The 19141-nt window shown below is 39.9% G+C and overlaps 1 protein-coding gene across 1 annotated transcript in view; it reads right to left on the reverse strand.

The window, feature by feature from the left end:
- The window catches only part of phldb1b (pleckstrin homology-like domain, family B, member 1b), a gene marked incomplete at its 5' end in the record, with an annotated part of 93219 nt that overhangs the window by 19291 nt on the left and 54787 nt on the right, over positions 1–19141 (reverse strand). Inside the window, 8 exon segments of the mRNA XM_083886212.1 lie at positions 3–137; positions 1069–1158; positions 1268–1378; positions 1579–1734; positions 3755–3883; positions 5664–5801; positions 6241–6384; positions 7434–7751. Coding sequence (XP_083742338.1) covers positions 3–137; positions 1069–1158; positions 1268–1378; positions 1579–1734; positions 3755–3883; positions 5664–5801; positions 6241–6384; positions 7434–7751 — 1221 coding nt within the window.

A 19141-nucleotide genomic window follows, 5' to 3' on the forward strand; every position in this document is an offset into this window, starting at 1 on the left:
ACCTCTGTAGGGCTGCTGGGATACAACTGACAGGGAGGGGAGGGATGTAAGTAAGGAGAAGAGGCTTGACAGAGGGAATGCTGGGAGGAGTGGACATCCTCCGACAACAGGGCAGCCTCGCTGATGTGGAACATTTCCTGTTTCAACATCAGGGATAAGTTTGTTCAAAGCTTGCAGAAAACACTAGTGGGACACTAGATACAATATCATGTGTGACTTTTTGTGAGGTTTTCTTTTAGTAGATTCCCTCTGTGGCAGCTTCAGTCCAGATACATATCTAAACACTGAGGGGCAGATTATTCTAACACGTTGGCATCCATTTTAGGCATCACACATGCCCCTGCAAACATGGCATGGCAAGGACAACACACAAATTTGTTGTTGCTTTGTAAACCGCACATCGCTCCACATCAGCAATCTCTTCACACAGGAGTTGTTGATCCACTGCTGCCTCCATCAGAAAGTTTATATGTTATTTTTCAGTGTTTGAAATCGTTAGTTTGGATTTACCCCAGAATTATTAAAAAAAAAAAATAATAATAATAATAATAATAACCAAATGAGGCAGCAGTACATCAGAAGCTCTGATGTACTGAAACACTGTTTCTTTTTTTCCTATGGAAATTGGTGCAGGAGAGTAAATGGTATAAAAAGTTTTTTCACAGGTAAATTCTTACCTTTCTTAGACAGTATAGCATGAAAGTGGGTAAGCCCTACCAGCAGAGCGATACAGTGCTCCCAGGTACTTATGTACATCTGCCCATAAGTGTGTGGAAATTTGGTCAATAAAAGATTAGTTCACTCTACATTAAAATCATTAAGAAATCATCACACCATTGTTAGATGTGCAATCATCAATCTTATGTATGAGTATTATTCCACCCTGTGTGTGATCCAGATGATTACCAGCAAGTCAGCACTCCAAAAAAAATGCTGCGAGGTCAACGTGGTAAATCATCAGCTGTGAGTCATCAAAGCGCCATTTTGTTTTCAGGGCAGAAGCAGCGAGTGTGAATGAGTGCTTGTTCTCAGTTGATACACATCAAGTTGCAGTGGTTCTTCTCTCACCTCTCTCATTGCGGTGGGCGTCTTGGGGAAGCTCTTCCCTCCAGTCAATGTCTGGTATCTCTTCTCCAGGGCCAACAGTCTCTCCTTCTCCTGCAAGGAGTAAGAATATCAGTATTGTTTTGGAGAAATGCACAGTACTTTTCAAAATGATGCTTTGACTTTAATTTAATTTCACACAGACTGACAGGTAAATGTGTACCTTTTGGAGCATTTGTATTGTGAGGGTTCTGTCTTTAGCCAATCGCTCACACTCCTGAGATGCCTGTAGGCTGAGCTGTGTGGCCTGGTTCTCCAGGGCAGACATTTTATCCTGTAGAAGAAAACACAGACGCACTTAAATCTTTATTGTAGCAGCAGCACAGCTAAGTTCCATAACCTTTTAAAACAAGGTCAGACAAAAGAGACAGTGAGGAGCTGAGCATATTTTTGTTGTCGTTCTTGCACAAAAACCCACATTGTTCCTGAATACAGTATTCTTGTTACTTTGCAGTGACTTTGCCGTTTCCTCACCTTCCTCTTGGCCACACTGCCATGGTACTCTGCTCGCTCCTGGAGCAGCTGCTGGCTCATGGTTTCTCTTTCCTCCTCCAGGCTACTCTCTCTCTCCAGTTGCTGAAACTCTAGGTCCTCAAACTTTTTGGTTCCTGCTTCTAGCACTTCGCCGTCCTGATGGAGGACCATGTACATTATCAGCAGTTGCATAATATACACAAAAAGTAGTATTAACATTGCTCATTTAAAAGCTAAATCGCAATTACTCAACCAATATATCTGCTAACAGCAAAGCAAAAGACAATTTCTGACTCATCTTAATATATTTTGCCAGCATGGCTGAAGCAGCTCATGCTCAGTCAAGCAGACAGCCATGAACCACATGCTCTTACTGCAGCATAGCTACTGCGCTGTGGTCATTAGATACACAGTGAATGGAGGAGGGAGGTCACTTACAAGGAAAAATACATTTCACACTTCACAGATTTATGACTGAAATCTAATTGGATTCTTCCCTAAATCACTTTGAGTTTCTGTTATTCTCTTGTGACCGTCTTGCCTTGTCTTGTGACTTCACCTCCGTGCAGCTGCACACACATGTTTTACAGAGAGTTTTTGAGTTTTACAGCACGTCATTCAGCAGCATTGAAACAAGTGTTTGAGTCTGTGTAGCTTCTGTGGCCCAAACCCAGGAACAGAGAAGTCAAACTGTCAAAAATAAGAAGTGAAAAACAGCTTGTTTTCTTCATTTACTGTGTTGCACCACAAATGAAATGAATTTCTAATCCCCTCATTGTTCACCGTCTTCACATTTCTGACGAGTAATAAGACAAAATGCACATTCTGAGAGTGAGTAAAGAGAGAGTATGGATGTCGTCAGGCCCTATGTTAATTGATTAGTGAGGAGTTATACAAATTATGTGAGCCATGACAAATCGCAGAGGAGAGAGATGCACATCAGATTCAGGCATGCAGCACAGCGGTGGGAGCAGTGGTAACGTGACATGGTCCACGTTTTATGACAATGCATCAATTGCAGCTATAGTGACCACAGGAGTTATTTGTTTGCTCCTGTGTCGACCTGAAGGCTCCAGTAGCAGACAGGTGGTGGTGCGGAGGAGGGAGAACTCCTGCAGCCCATGGCAGCAGCACGTACATCTGTGTGGGCCACTGAGAGGCTTCAATACATGGTGTACATGTGTTTGTGAGTGTAAACCGTGTGTGGTGGGCCTCTGCTAAAGGGGTTAAATGTTAGTGGCACTATGTGCGTTTGCACCTGTACGTGCTTAGCAGTGGCACATGAACTGCCAAAAAAATAATAAAATATCATTAAAGTAGTTGGGAAATTCAGACAAATTTATTTTCAGATTTTCTTATTTTAAGTAAGTGTTTGTCTTTCTAGTATATTAAAAGCTATTTAATAAAGAAGTTACAATAAGAGTGAAACAATACATTATCATTAAAATCCACTAAAATCAAACTCAGATCTGTAAACACAATTAGCCTTAGCATTGTTATTTTTTGTTGTTGTTTTTATCATTACTTGATTAAGCTGTTGTAAAGTTGGCATCCATTTGCTAGCTGCTTTCTAGCATAAGCTACCTGTTTGGATTTTACTCTGAAAATGTTTAATTTTAGCCGAAATTGTATACAGCAATATATTTTTCTGTAGTAAAACAAAACTTTTTTTTTTTTTTTTTTTACACACAACCAAATTTGGTGTTTATAGTTAATAAGAGTGAGGCCTAACCTATGTGATACAATTATCTACAAACAATATGGTCGAAACTAATTTGAGTCAAATTTGTTTTGACCATACATGACTCTTTACTCTGGTACTCAAAGGAGGAATGAGGGTAATGTAGACAGAAGTTAACCGGCTGTAGAAACATTTGAAAAGCAGTTAACCTTTACAAGAGCCTTTCGTATTCTAAACAGATATTGTTATCAGCGGCCATAATATATAGCATGTGTCATATCATCAACTGCATCGTGAGTCACCCAGTGATTCCCACCCCTAACAGCTAATAGCAGGGTTGTTGGGAGTATCCTGTTTGAGATGGGAAAGGTGTGTGGGGTTACAGATCTGGGTTATCATGTTTTGCATTTTCAAAAAGAGCAGACTAATTCAACGGGAGCCAACAGGTGAGGACGTGGTCAGGTGCTTCTGCTGGACTGACAACTGACAACCCACCCTTTTGAGCTGTTCCTGCAACTGTTCCCGCAGGGACTCAGGACAGTTATGAAGCTGGTTCTTGAGCTCAGCGTAGCCCTCCTGGAGGCTCTGCAGGGCCCGGCGCTCGGCCTCAACATTAGCCCTCTCCTAGAAAGACACAACACACACCCACACATAGGATGGATGGATGTGAGGGGAAAGAGAGAGAGGGAGAGAGAGAGAGAAGCACACTTCTCAAAATACACGCCGTGCAAATTAAACATAAAAAAGCTGCAAAGTGTTAGCAACAGACAGGTTGATTTTTGGGGAGCTTGGCAGAGCACAAAAAGTCAGTATTAAACTGATCATTTTATCATTATCAACAAAGAGCAGCATAGTAATTAAAGTAAAAAAACAAAACATTTCCTAAGCTTTTCATTTGATTATTCAAAGCTGTTTTTCGTTCCATTTTTTGTTCCTAACATATATTCATACTTGAATAGAATAAATAAATAATACTTCTGTATGTCACTGACAGTTATGATCACTATAAATCCTGAGATATTTGTACAGTTGCTCATAATTTCATAATTTCTTTTGACTGCTGAGTCATATCAACTTGACTGTGGAGACGGTTAAAGTACAGAAGCATATTTACTCCTGGGTGCTGCTCTATTTTCGACCTCAGATTTTACCTCATACCCTCTGTGTTTTATATTTTGATATGACAAAAAAACAAAAGTCCTCAAGGACTGACAGCTCTCACACTAGATCATCTTTAAAGAAAGAAAAAAGGTACATCCTCTGCTGTTTCCTTTCAGCCTAACTGCAACAGTCAAAAGAGACAATAACTCCAGCGTTGTACCACAAATGAGCTGAAAAATATTGCTGATCCAGTTTCATAAGAGAGATTTACACAAAATCTGGCTAATGTTCTTACTCTTAATTCGGCATTGACATTCCAACACAAGTTTGTTGTGCAGGAGAGCAGGTACCTGGTTCCCTGACACAATCACTTGTACCCCAGTAAAACAATCATGAACTGACACTTTAACTGGTACTTTTAGAAGTTTTAACTTGAACTTTAATCCAACAAAAAAATGTACTTAACTAGTACATGTGCTTTCTCTGATTCATCCAAAAATGTAGTGGTGTATAATGTGTTGGATGTGAGAAAAAAGGTGAAAAAGAAACAGTCCTATAGCGGACATGCTGGTAAGATACAGCTCACAGCTACTGCACCATAACACCTTAACATAAGTATCTCATGCACTAGAGAACCAAAGACTACAGAGTCCAGAGAGCCACTGGGAGGCAGATATTTCTGACCCATTGGGTCCATCATGCAGACAGTGCTGAAAAATGTGAGCAGTGCAAATAAGAGGTGTTGTGATTTGAGCGCTGACAGGATTAGAGTGTTGTTTTTTCATATATGGGGACCCACTTTTGACGAGAGCAATTTTGTGCATAAGGTAGCAGCTACTTTACAGCCATATCTGTAACACCGGATATATGAAAAAAAATGGAAAATTCTGCAAATGCATTCAGGGACCCAAAACCATTATCCCGCAACTCATCGGTGAGCTCCAACCCAGTCTTTAGGGAACCACTTGATAAGAGGTTAAGGGGTGTCAGTTAGTTAGTGGAGGCAAAGAGAGGAGAAAAAAGTGAACCAGTAACAACAAAGTGCTATGTTGAAAACATGCAAGAGACCGAACCCTTGTCCCTTATGTGTCCCTTAAGTCAATTATCCATGTCCAGGAAACAGACAGAAACGCAGGCCTATATTTGAACTCCCAACACTGACACACAAGTAGGAAATGTGTATGATTTCTCCCGTTATATAACTGCTCTCAACAAATATTTGAATCCCTTTACAGTGGTGATCCACTATAAAATCCACTGGAGGAATTCAAATCATTTCAAAGGTGACACTACTCTCCTCTACCTTGTCTTTTTCCCTCTGGATGGCGCTCTCGAGCTCGTCCAGCTTGCGCTGCAGCTGCGTGATGATGTCCGTCTCAGCATCTATCTGGTCGAGCTCCGCCTGCCTCTCGCCTTGTAGCAGAGCGCGCTCCATCTCAGCCTGGAAGAGGACATTGCACACAGTCACACAGAGTAACATAACAACTCCACATCAGAACATGAATGCTGTGACTGTGATGTGCATTCTTGATACGACTGCTGTATTTCTGCTCCTGGTCTCTCTCTTCTGTCTCTCCCTCACCTCTCCTCTGTCCCCCATTTTTCCTTTCACTCCAACTGGTCGAGGCAGATGCTGCACATTTTTGAGTCTGTTTCTGTCAGAAATTTGTTCGTGTTCAAAGGGAGTTTTTTCTCTCAACTGATGCTTTGTACTACTGGATTTCTCTTCTCTCTGTTATATTGTAAAGGTTTCAGCCTTACTATGCACAGTGCCTTTAGATAATGTATGTTGTGATATGGTGCTATATAAATAAAATTGATTTGAATTGTTGCACTGTTTGAGGCTTAAGTAAGTGTGTCGTCTCGCTGTCTGACGCCACCTCTTGTTTTGACTCCTGGAGTTGTTGTTCCAGCTCTGTCAGTCGGGTCTTGAGCTCATCGACGCGGGCAAGAACGCGAACTCGCTCGTCCACCAGGTAACCCAGCTCCAGACGTCCACCGCTGCTAGAACTGAAGTCCTCATGCTGTGGGAAGAGCGGGCAGAGGTCAGGCTTTACCGAAAATAATTAAAGTTAGGATGAAAGGGAAAGTCAGACGTGTACAATTTTATTGAATGAAAGATAGAAAGTCAGAAGATAGAATAGGATAGGCCTTAAAGCTAGTAATCAGTACTGTCACTGCTGTGCATGCCCCCAAACACCACAAACCAGCTTATAACAGTTTCCCTTTAAATGGGTATGGATGTTATTACTCCGTAAGCTGTAAGCAATGTCAGTACCTCATGCAGCCATTATTCATTATTCAGTTGTGTCATGCATTTACAGTTACATGTGTATTCATGATATGTAAATTACACTTTGTGCTTTTGAATGGGTTATATCAGTCTCTAGGTGTATCTCTACAGTTTGGATGTAATGTAATGGTGCTGACATTAGCAGAGAGATACAAAACTGTGGATAGAGAAGAAAATTTGAAAGGAGGTGATAATAGAGGTTCATGCAGGAGCCACAGTAAAAACAGATGTGTGATGCCCTTAACACCAGCACAAAAAGCCAATACATGGAAATGAAAAGAGAGAGAATGAGGAGGTACATTAAGAAGCTAACTTTGTGTTTTGCTGAATGTTCTTAACAAATATAAGCAATATGCACAGTAAGATTGTTTAGTAAAGCACCTTATTGTTTTGCAGAATGAACAGATTTGCAGATGTATGCTGTTTATATGACATAATTCCATGCTGGAGGACATTCTGTGCATAAACAGCAACAAAAATAGCAGTGATTACAAATGTTGGATTAGCACATGCAGTGTGCAGTGCATCTGTGCGTAAGGAGCTGCTCTATACAAATGTTTTTGCTGGGGTTTTTTCGCCCTCAAAATTTAAAAGAGCAAAATATGGTGGCAGGTTAAACCTGATATGATCTTCTCATGCACTTGTTTTTTTCATAACATTAAAACCTTTCCTTGGGAAAGGAACCAGTGATCTAGAAAGAGCTGATCACATCACTTGAACATGCTGGTTTGTAATTGTGCCGAGAGAGAATCTTTGGTGGAAGACATGCATCCTCCTGACCTGTCTGTCTCCATTGTGCAGTGCTGATGCTGTGCTGGGAACAGGAGACGGCCTCACCTCCTGATGAGTGCTCTCTGTGCTACTACACTCCTCCTTCAGGTTCTCATCATCGCTCTCCCGCGGCCTCTGCGTCAGACGCAGCGTAGCAGATGACGACGTTCCTCCGAAGACATTCTCCATGGATGGTCTTCGTCCTGAGCCATCTGCCAGCCCACCAGGGAAACCCATCCTCGCTGAGCCCAGAGGGTCCACAGGGGTGGTTTCTCCTTTGTTGTATTCAGCACAGAGGTTCAGAATGGTCTCCAGTCGCTGTCTCTCCTGTGAAGACAACCAAAGCAGGACTTAAGATTACAGTTGGACAAGTTATCTGTTTAAACTGAAGCATCAGTGTTCTCTTACACATGGTTTACAAAGTGAGCCTCTGCTGTATAACTGCAGAACACAAATGTTCATAGAACCTAGATTGCCTGTCAAATTTCCGAAAAATGTTGATCCTGTTGTGAACACATTATGACCGAGACAATCTCCTGCTGCCTTCTCAATATGTGAAAGGCAACTCCAAAATATGTTCCAGACCCAAATTTCCAGACATGCTCCAGACTTCATGTCTACTAACTGCATATGTGAGGAAGCGGGAACGCTGTCTGGCTGTTAATGGGGTTTTTAATGGACTAGTATTGCCTTCACGTTTCAGTGTTTCCTCTACATTCAGTTAGCAGTGAGTGCACCATCTCTGGTAAAAGATCATAAATATCAATGTGGCACGAATGATTATCACTTTTAACTTGTGCAAGTGAGCACCAAATGCTACACATTAAAATACAAGAGATTAGTTATATACAGTGATAATTTTTTTTCGCCATTTAATTAAAAACTATTTTGACTTTAACAAATGCAAATATAAATCCTCATGGACACATATTAATATTATATTCCCAGGGAAACACTTAAATTTAATCTGTTAATTTATCCATCACCAAAGATAAATTATATAAAAGCTGTGTCCTGTTCACAGGTGCTATCTAAATACCAACACTACTATCACAAAAAAGATATTTTGATCACTTTACAGGGACTTTAAGGCCCTTTAATCAGGAGGATGTATTAGTTGCCCAGCCACAGTTTCATTAAGAGCAGACATGAAGTCTGTCAAGACTCTTCTCATGCCTGAAACAACACAGAGCTTCACACCCAGCTCTCTCCTGAGTTCTGATTGCCTTCAGCCTTCTTGGAGTCAGACTCTATGACTGGTTGTCCAGCTGTCACTATGGAAGGGTCAGCCCACCTATGGGGGCCCCCCAGCATGACCAGGCCAATGAAGTAACCTCTGAACTCTGAATGTCAGCTGCTGTTGAACTGCTCGGCTATAGATGCATCACGTTCAGAAATAATTAGCTCCTGTGCTTCAAGCTCAGTCGAAACACTGTTTTACACCAAGTCCAAATAATAATATATCTATACATAAAATAAGTAACGTAATCAACTGCTGAACATACATTTAAAAAAAATATAAAATAAAATGCGTATGATTTAAGATTCTTGAATGTAAATCTATTTTTTTTATATTGCTCTTCTATGATACGAAACAAATTATCTTTGGTTTGTGGATAAAACAAGATGTTTAACGATGTCATCATACTGAGGTTTGAGTTTTTCGGCATTTTCTGACATTATATCAGGGCAGTACAATGTTTTCTCAGGAAAATAAAAAACATGTAGTCCAATTAAAGCTGCAGTAGGCAGAATCACTGGAAACATAGCTGACTCTTGAGTTTCATCCACAGGTTGGTGAAATACCAGCTTTTGGGGATTTTAGTTGGGAGGCTATAAGTCCAGGGGAGGAACAGAAGTGATTCTGCCTACTTCAGCTTTAATCCTCTCTCAGATCACCTGATTTACATTATGCTGACAGGTTATTGAGGAATTATTAATCGGTCACACCAAAACAATCCTGTTTACTGTTCCTTTAAGTACGTTATGTTTTGAATTATGGATGATGAAGCTGTAGCCAGAACCATTCACAAACCTCTGACACCCTACAGGCGAGCTTAAAGCGATGGCAACAGAGAAGCGACGTCTAGCAGCTTTTGTATACATCCAACATGGCCGCCACCAAAGACCAGCTGTCTTTCCATTCAGCTGTTGCTTCCAATTTAAGCGACCTGCGCGATGAAGCACCCCCAGGCAATAGACACAATTACTAGATAACCATCACTCCTAAAAAAAATACATACAACAAGCACGTTTGTTTACAGTTGTCATCTGGATGATTGGTCTCATTGGTTTACGCCTATGATTGCGAGTCATCTTCATCATCCGTTGAACGCCTCTTGAAAGTGGGAGGCGACTTCACCCTTTTCAAACTCATACTAAATCTCAAATAAGACGCAGTCTGGCATAAGCCAGGATAATGATAATGTATTTTGATCGTCTAATGCCAATTTGAACCAAAAGTATCAAGAAAAGCCTCAAAACATTCTTTAATATTTTTTAACGTGTTAACAGCAGAAACAGCTTGGGGGACAAAGACACATGTTGTCACTTTATGTGATTGTGATTCAGTTCCTTGTAGTAAAAACACTCGGTGAGCCTTCTCGCTCTCTGGTCGTCTCCGTCAGACAGCAGAAACCATGGCTTTCCCACTGAGTGAACATCTGCATAATTAGGAGTTTGTTTTAACCTGTAATCAGGGCCCAGTCATCAAGTGAGAGGGTGGGAGTTAACGACCCTTTAAAGCTGTCAAACAGTTTGCTGGCTTTTCATTGAAAAACAGACTCAAACTTCAAACATTTGTCTGGCAGGTCGACAACTCCTCCTCCCACTCAACATCTGTCTGAACATACATAGATAAAACTGCTCCGCGTTCTGATATCGGTCTCGTTTTTTTTTGTCGTCATAAATTCTAACTGAGAGCCAGTGTTATCATTGTGAATGCCAGACAGCCTTCAGGCCAGCAAACCTGTGTGGTGGCAGAGAGGCAGGATCACAGACACATTTGGTATCATTCTGTGTTTTGGTCTCGCCATAAATCAAATCCAAGTGGCATCACATGCCTGACATAAATAAACTGGGTTCAAATTATGTATTTAATCAGCTGTGTGTTGACAGTTGTGCACAAAATGTGTGCACAACTGTCAACACGCAGTTTAATGTTATATTGTCTGTGTTTACATGTGTCAAAGATCAACGATTCAGAGGTTTTTGAACTCTTAACACAAAAACACAAGTGAAATATGTCGCCTATGATGTTTAATTATTGGTGGGATTCATATATATCTATTTTGTGGCCTGTAAACAAGTGGAAACAGGGAGTATTGCTGTTTTGCAGTTTATAGCCACCAGTAAATCAGATGTTTAATGTGTGGCTAGTTGGTACCATGTCAAAACGATTCCGTGACTTTCTTGCATTTATTGACTTCAAAATATCAAAATGTTGTAATTCGTCATTTTTTCCCTTCTTCTTCGTCGTACCTGCTTCTTCTATGTGCAAAGTTATACCAGTTTGCATTCAGCTCAACATAATGCAACAGTAATTTACCTTTACACAATCACATAATCTGGGTGTGATTTTTAAAGTCCTGGTTTTATTGAATTAACTCCAGCTTCATCGAAACGGAATATCTAACAAAATAGAGCAGCCGTTTACCTTTTTCATATTATCATAGTAAAATTTGTAATTCAAAAACCTTAAAGATGAAAGACAATCCACCATGGCAGGTGAAGAAAGAAAAGTTTTTTTACTCACTCTCATGATGGACACTGTGAGAAGCAGCAGCTAGAACTTTGAGATGAGGCTCCCATCCAAACCAAGACCAAGCTTGGCCAAAAGACAGATGAACAAATACTGGGCTTTGAAAGCTTAGTACCACCCACAAACCTTAACACCACCATAACAACAAATTCCCATCTCCACCCGTCCCCTGAGAAGATCAGAGGTGACAGTCACAAAAGTCCAGGGCAACACTAAGTCATCTGCTGACCACAGACGCCTCCTAAACATTTGTAATTAAAGGTCATTAAAACTAAACTTAATGACTTTTGTGGACAACAATAGTCAAACATATCAGCTACAATGTTTAATTATTGGTAAAACCCTGTTAATCTGTCTAAAATATTTAATCTGCTGCTTTGTAATGCAGCATGTAAGTTTACATGTTCAATAATGTAGTAAATTGGTGTTATAATTGGTTCTATGCTTAAGGATGGTCATAAAAAAAGTTATTATTGATAAAAGATGAATGAAAATATGTGCAGTAGAAAATTAAGTAAATTAGGGATGATGTTTAGAAAGAACAAACCTTGTTCATTTACTGCACTGGAAAAATACAGCGATAATTGACGGAATGCAGCAACAAAACTTGCTTTGATCTTGTTTGGCGCCCTTAATTTATGTAAATAAAGTTGTAACTTCTCATCCTTCTGTAGTGCACCACCTACTGATTATCTCAGTAAACTAACTAACTAATTATGCAATATTTGCATAATAACACTGGATGGAAACACACATAATTGCACTACAGAGGAGCCACAACAAAAACCTGCACTTTCTTCAGCTGTTTTACTCTTTTACTCAATGTTGACTCCAGATGCATGTCGGTATACACACTGCTGGGAATTATGTAAGCTGCATTTCCATGTGTGTGTGTGTGTGTGTGCGTGCGTGTGGTAAAGCTGCCTCTGTAAGCTCTGCTGTGTCATCGTGGCATACTGCGAAAAAAAAAAGAAGCCAAGTCACGAGTCTGAAAAAGCCAACAATGTGACACACACACACATGCAGCTTCACTCATGTTTGAAATGTTGTGCAGTCAAACACTGTGTTCACAGTCATGTCTATCTATGTACACAGGCGTAAACCTTCAGTGATTCATTCATGTCAGCATTGAAATAGCATCATCAGTGCGTTCCTGGATTTACTGCAGTAGCACAATGAGGAGTTTTAACACAAGGTATGATATAATTAGAGGCTGATGCTTTATCTTCAGTGTTCACATGAAGACACAAATACATCCTGAAAGAAAACACAACACAATTCAGTCTTTTAATAGACTCAATCGGAAGTGTAACATCAGACCGGGGAACAGTGTAAATCCCACACGACCTGAACAACCATGGGGTTGTGAAGGAATGCCTGCTTCACAGAGTTATCCTAGTTCACACATTCCTCAGCCCACCAGGTCTCACCTAGTGGGTGGCTCTCATTACAGCCCAGTGGGGTGAGGACATATTAAGGCTCAAGCTGCTGATGTGATAAATCTTTGAATTGTGGTTTTCAAAGAAACCTTTTAAACTGCTCCTGGGGTGAAAATCTAACCTTCTAACAACAACAACGACGTAGTGTAACGAATGCTAAATGATTTATACATAAGAGACAACTGATCCATTAAAATAATACATGATCAATGAACCAGCAATATACTGTAAGTAAAACAAAAACTAAGTTGCACCTGAAGTGTGGTTATATGAGGCACATAATCAACCCTGTGCTGTGAAAGATTTTAGCTCCTAAATTAACAAAGTTTATGGCTGTAATAGCCTACGAAATCTATTCACCTTCTTTGACTGGAAACTTGTCAGTTTTTTAAAGTGCTCACTCTCCTGCACCAAAGTCCTATGAAAAGAATCCATATTTGTAGCTCACGGGGTCAAGGAGGCTGCTGGTCTACTGCTCCCACCTAAGTCACAGAACAACACACTTGAACTCACCGATCTCACCCTTTTCTTTATAGACTTTGGGACAGAAGAGAAACCAGTTTAAAAAAACTACAAAAAAATGCAGTGTGTAACAGTGACATTGCATGAATTCAAAATGTCATCCTTAGTTCACTGAATCTGAAGTCTAAATTCTTTTGTAAATCATAAACGCACCGAAAAACATGTCAGCACATCTCACTTCATCACTTCAAATAACTTGACCGGTGACTTTTGTGGTACTAAATGTCATGTTATATATGACAGCAATGTGCCTGCTAGAGTCTGCAAATTATCACTTTTCCAAATCCAATTAGCTCCCAGTAGCCTCTGTGGGTGATGTCATTTCCTATCCCTTAAGTTGTGTTTTACTTCTTTTAAGGTGGACCTTTAAGGTGGACCTAAAGAGATACTACTAAACAGAGCATTCTGAACAGGGCTGTTTTTGCAGGGTGATTGAACTGCTGTGGTGCTTCATCCTTATGGTATTTTGACCAAAGCATGTCACAGACATGTTCATTAGGACACCAGGGAACTAGCTTAACTTGGAGAAATAGGGTGTAATGTGACACTAAAGTATGCTAAGTTAATCCCATGATTTCATGATGGAGTAATCGAAGCAACAACACTGTTTGGTTGAACACTATAAATCATGAGTGTAAACAGTGTACAGTAGTTTTCTATGACATCCTGCATCTCTCAGTCAGCTTTCCCTCATTTTATCAGTTTACTCTCTACACTATTTTCTTCCTCCCTGCAGTCAGCAACTCATCCTGGTGTCTCCCTCTCTCCCCTGAGAGCCTTTTAACGCTTCCCCCCTTCTCCTCCTCCTCCTCCTCCTCCTCCTGCTCCTGCTCCTCGAGGACCCAGGTTGCTCCCCTGCTGTGTATCTTTGATCAGAGAAGTTACTTTGTAAAGTGCACAGCTGTAATGTGTCTTTGCTGCCTTCACCTACACATGTCACAGGAGTGCTTCTCATGCAGGTGAATGTGGGAAGATTTCATAAAAATAACCTCACTCACATTGACACTCTGATCCCCACAGAGTTCACTGTGGGTTTTCTTTTTTTCTCCCTCGAGAATAACATGAGCACTGATCTCGAGATGAAATTATGGAGTTGTTACAGCTGGTGGGGATGGCAGCCATTTACACCGCTCTTTAACTGGGGTCTAATCCCTCGAGGCATGTCTCTCAAAGTGAAAACTGGGTTCTAGTCTGTCATCTCAAACACTTTAAGACTCCATACTATCCTTAAAAGGCTAGTATGGATTTTTTTTTATTTTTTTTTACTGGGGATTTTAAACCTGCATATGGCTTTGTTATTGTTATGGGATCGAGGTATCAACTTTGCTTAAGATAAGATCTGGAACTCTAAAAACACACGCAACAGCAGACTACCCTTTGATCAAATGTGTGTTGATTACAGTTTTGCAAGTAGGGCATATGAACATGGGGAAAATATCAAACTGCAACTTTTCTGGCAGAGGATGCTATTGCAATTTGTTTTGCCATAAAACACTTTCAAGTCAAGCTCACCATTCAATATTCACTGTGTAACACATTTAAAACAAGATGGAGCACGAGATCAAAATATCAACTACTATACTCTCATGCAGTGTTTCAAAGTGTGGGGTGATAGTGTATGATGTATCCAGTTTATCATGGATTCAATGACAAACATTCTATGTCCTTTAATGTAATTTAAAGTAATTCAAATATGACTAATGACATTTTGCTTTTTATTTTCATTATGTTTTAATGTTATATGTATGTAATGTTTGAGAAGTTAAAAGTGTGAATGGTTTCAAACAGCAAATACTGCAGAACAGTCAAAAAGAGAACAGTCACACTGCAGCCTTTTTTTTTTTTTTTTAAATTATAAATTCAAAACAATTTATTTGTTCAACCCTAATTGCAGACTAAATTTTAATAAATAAAATAATAAACTACAGAGCCTAGCACTTCAGACTTTGGTGATCTACAGAAGTTGTGAGATTCAATAATATTATTAATATCCTGCCAAAGCTCTAAGTTGACAGCACATTGTTGGCACAATCGTGAAGCTTGTACTGAAGATCCATGTGAGACTGTTTAGCCAGAGGAGATTTACGGTGAACACAGCAGCCAAAGTCAGCAACAGCACTAAGCTAACAGTTACACACACACACACACACACGCACACGCACGCACACCCCCACACACACACACGCACGCACGCACGAGGAGCTCAACAGCCCACTTTATTTAAAACGTTTAGAGAAAATTAGAGCGTAAATCATCTTTATTAGAAGGAAAACACTGCTGGATATTTATGTCATTTATTTTCTACTTAAGTCGATCAAAGATCACCAAAGACAACATTTTGATATATAGCACAATGTCAATTGTTGTTGTCATATTTATGTGATGCAGCTGGTGCATTTTCAGCTTCTATGTCAACATCACTTGAAAGTTTTGGAGGTCTTGGTTAGCCAAAATAAAAAATAAAAATATGTTTTGGAGACTTAAGTCTGCTTGGCCTCTGGCAAAATGAGGTAGGAATGGTTTCTATCGTTTTCCTGAAATTACAGACGAAACAATTGTGCACAATTACACAGTAAATGAATATCACAATGATATGCGAGGTAATAAATGGCTCTGAATGTTGTGCTATATGTTCTGTAAATGTCTGCACGGGTTATTTGAACATTAAGTGCATTACACAGTTCATTACTCTTTGAAAGAGAACACATGTTTTTTGTAATACTAATTTGATAATTAAGCTTTTATTTTGACATCCTAAAGGCTGTGTTCACTTGCTTTAGTTCAGCTTAACGTGGTAGATCAGGTGCTGCGTGTGCCCCCTGCCCATGAGACATGGATGATAGCTCTCACTGAAAATATGAAATAATTTTTTGCCACTTTTAGCCAACAAAAGCTTCAGCGAACAGAATCTACTCCTGCTTAATTCAGCAATATCTACAGTATATATTCTAGAGTATATATTCCCTGCTTTGTATTGGATTTTGACAGTCTCTTTTCAAAGGGAAAACAAAAGATCCATGAAGAAAACCAGGCATTTTACTTCACAGCACACAGAATTGGTTGCTCTCGAACACACTCATTGTTACAAAAGTCCACATCAAATCATAATTTTGTTTCTTTTTGAGCATTGATTTAAATGTGATTGTGTGATATTTGCTTATAATATTTTACATATTAAACAAATCCTTACATCCTCAACATTGTCACTGTCACCGGAAAGACAGATTTATTTCACAGTTTTATAATTTTTCTTGCAGACTCTTGGTTGTGTCACTTTTGGAAAGCACACAGTTCACTGCAAGTTCATACCCACCTCTTAAAACATCTTCAAAAAACATCTTCATCATGTCCTCAGGTGACCCCTGAGTTGAGTATGAGAGCACTCCTACACAGCAAACACTGTGCTTTTTGTCCTCCTTATAAAACAAATGTAAACAATTCCCTACAACCACCTCCAGGTACAGTGGACAAGTCTCTGACACTACAAGTTTAGGGGTCAGGGATGAAAAGTCTGTACTGCAGAATTTAGACTTCCACACTTGTTAATGTCATTTCATTACCCAGTAGATATACAGAGCTGTGCAAAAGTCTCAGGGCACTACCAGCTTTGTTGTTTTTATGTCTGGACGGATGTGACTGAAGTTGATCTTATAAATTATTAAACTGTAGATCACTGAAACAACATGTGTATGTGATGATCACAGTCTTGTATAAAGTACTTTAAAGCAATACTTGAGCTAAAGTACAAGTATCTTACCAAAAAATGACTTTGGTAGAAGTTAAAGTCACCTTTTAGAATATTAAAGGAAAAGTACATGACATTTACTGTACTTAAGTATCAAAAGTAATTTTCTGATATAAAATTTGCTTAAGTATTAGAAGTAAAATATTGTTTGGCCACTCAGCTGACAGCTGAAAGCTGAAAGCTAGCATCTGGATCGTGTACATCAGAAAGCCCGAGACAGAAGACAAGAAATTCGGAGACCAGAGCCTTGGTGTCGGACATGGTAAACAACGAGCCGCTGGTCCACTTGGAGCCAAAATCTGTGGCTAACAGATGAGCGGCTAACAGCTGGTGCCGCTAAAAACAACTAGCAACAACAACAACAACAAAAAAACAGGCATTGCGTCACCAACGCAACTTTTATTTTGTTTAATGTGAAAAGTCACATTTATGTATGAAGTATTTGTACTTTGTTGCATTACAACACTGGATTGGATGATCAAGCATAAACCTGACATAATATACTCTTTTCCTAGCAATATTTGTCAACATTAAATATTAGGACTAGTAGCTGGGGAAGACGGTTGCTCAGTGGTAGAGCGAGTTGTCTTTCAACTCAAAGGCTGTGGGCTTGATTCCCGGCCGATGTGCCCTTGGGCAAGACACTTAACCCCAAGTTGCTCCTGATGGCTGTGCCGGTATGAAAAATGTGTGATAGAAAATGCCCTGCACATAAATCTGCTGTATGAAAGTGTGAGAATAAATGGGTGTGAATGAATGTAAAGCAGCTTTGAGAGGTCATCAAGACTAGAAAAGCACTATATACAGTAAATACAGACCATTTACCATTTAGGATAAACACTGGTTTCAAGTAGCAGGATTAAGAGAGCCAGGGTCATGTTGTTGTTCAAGTGTAAAGGTAGGTCACGCTAAATACTTTACACTTTAACATGTAGAACCAGTTTTTTTTCCCCTCTGAAGAATATTATTTTAAAAATGCATACATGTTTCCCATATTTTTTGGCTTTGTTCCAATAAAGACATTGAGAAATAAATAATTATACCAAATGGTCATCATAGCACTGCTATGACCTATGGTCTTTTGCACGGTTCTGTTTTTCCAAAGTCCAACTCACAAAATCTCACTAAAGCAGCCTGTGGGCCTGAAAGCTGCCTTTCAGCTCAGCACTTAATGACTGAACCAACTGGAGGCATTGAAACCACACAGCATCACATGTATTCACCAGGCCTCTGAACAGTACGCACATTATCCACACCACAGAAATAAAAACCCAAAGTCTATTTAAGATGCAGTCAGAGCTTTGTTAATATTAGCAGCGGCTTCAGTTACCTTCATGAGTTCTGCCATGCTGTTGAGAAAGAGCGGCTTCTCTTGAGCCAGAGCGAGCATATAAACCACGGCCTGCTCCCGGCTCTGACCTCGCTTCACAGGTACAGCCCTGCTGCCAGCCACCAAGTGATACTGGTCCATCACACACACACATATACACAGTGCAGCTCTGAAGCAGGACTAGAAGATGTCCAAGTCTTCAGATGTTTGCTTCCATTCAACTCCTGCTGTTCTTTAAAGTGGCTGCACTGCTTTGGAACGGATGGACTGAGCAGCCAACCCTCCTTCTACCTCAGCTCAAACTCTACCCAAGTCTTGTGAGAGACTGTGAGGAATCTGTGTGAACATGGGCGGAGCCAGAGATCGACATGTGCAAGGACTTCCTCAAGTGGGAGGTGTTTGGCTCGCTGGGTCTAAGAAAAGCAGTGGCTCTCACTTAATACACGACCAATAACTTTATACTGCACCTCCTCTATACTCAGAATAGGCTGATAAATTTAATCCAGACAGACAATGTCAAGACTTTAGGGTCAAATGTTAAACACATTGTTAAACCCCTGTGTTTCTATGAAATGGATAGAATGTGTTTTTAAATGATGACCATTAATTATGCGATAACCTAAAGTGCTTACACGAACCAAAACAGGGACTGAGAATGTGTCACAATAAATCACTTTCGATGATCAAAGAAAATGAAATATAGCAATGTTAATTGTAATAACTGCTTAGTTTATACTATGTATGTTTCACTGAAAATCTGAAATCTGCTAATATGGCATAGTTAGTGCTTCTGCCCCTTTTACCTTCGAAATCCGGCAGTTATTCAACCATTTAAAGGTGAAGTAAGTAGTTTATAGTGCCATCTAGAGGAGAGGCTGACATTTACAACAAAGAACTGCTCCTCTGCTCACCCCCTCCCTT

The sequence above is a fragment of the Microchirus variegatus genome (genome assembly GCF_963457635.1).
Source record: "Microchirus variegatus genome assembly, chromosome: 3".
Classification (NCBI taxonomy): Eukaryota; Metazoa; Chordata; class Actinopteri; order Pleuronectiformes; family Soleidae; genus Microchirus; species Microchirus variegatus.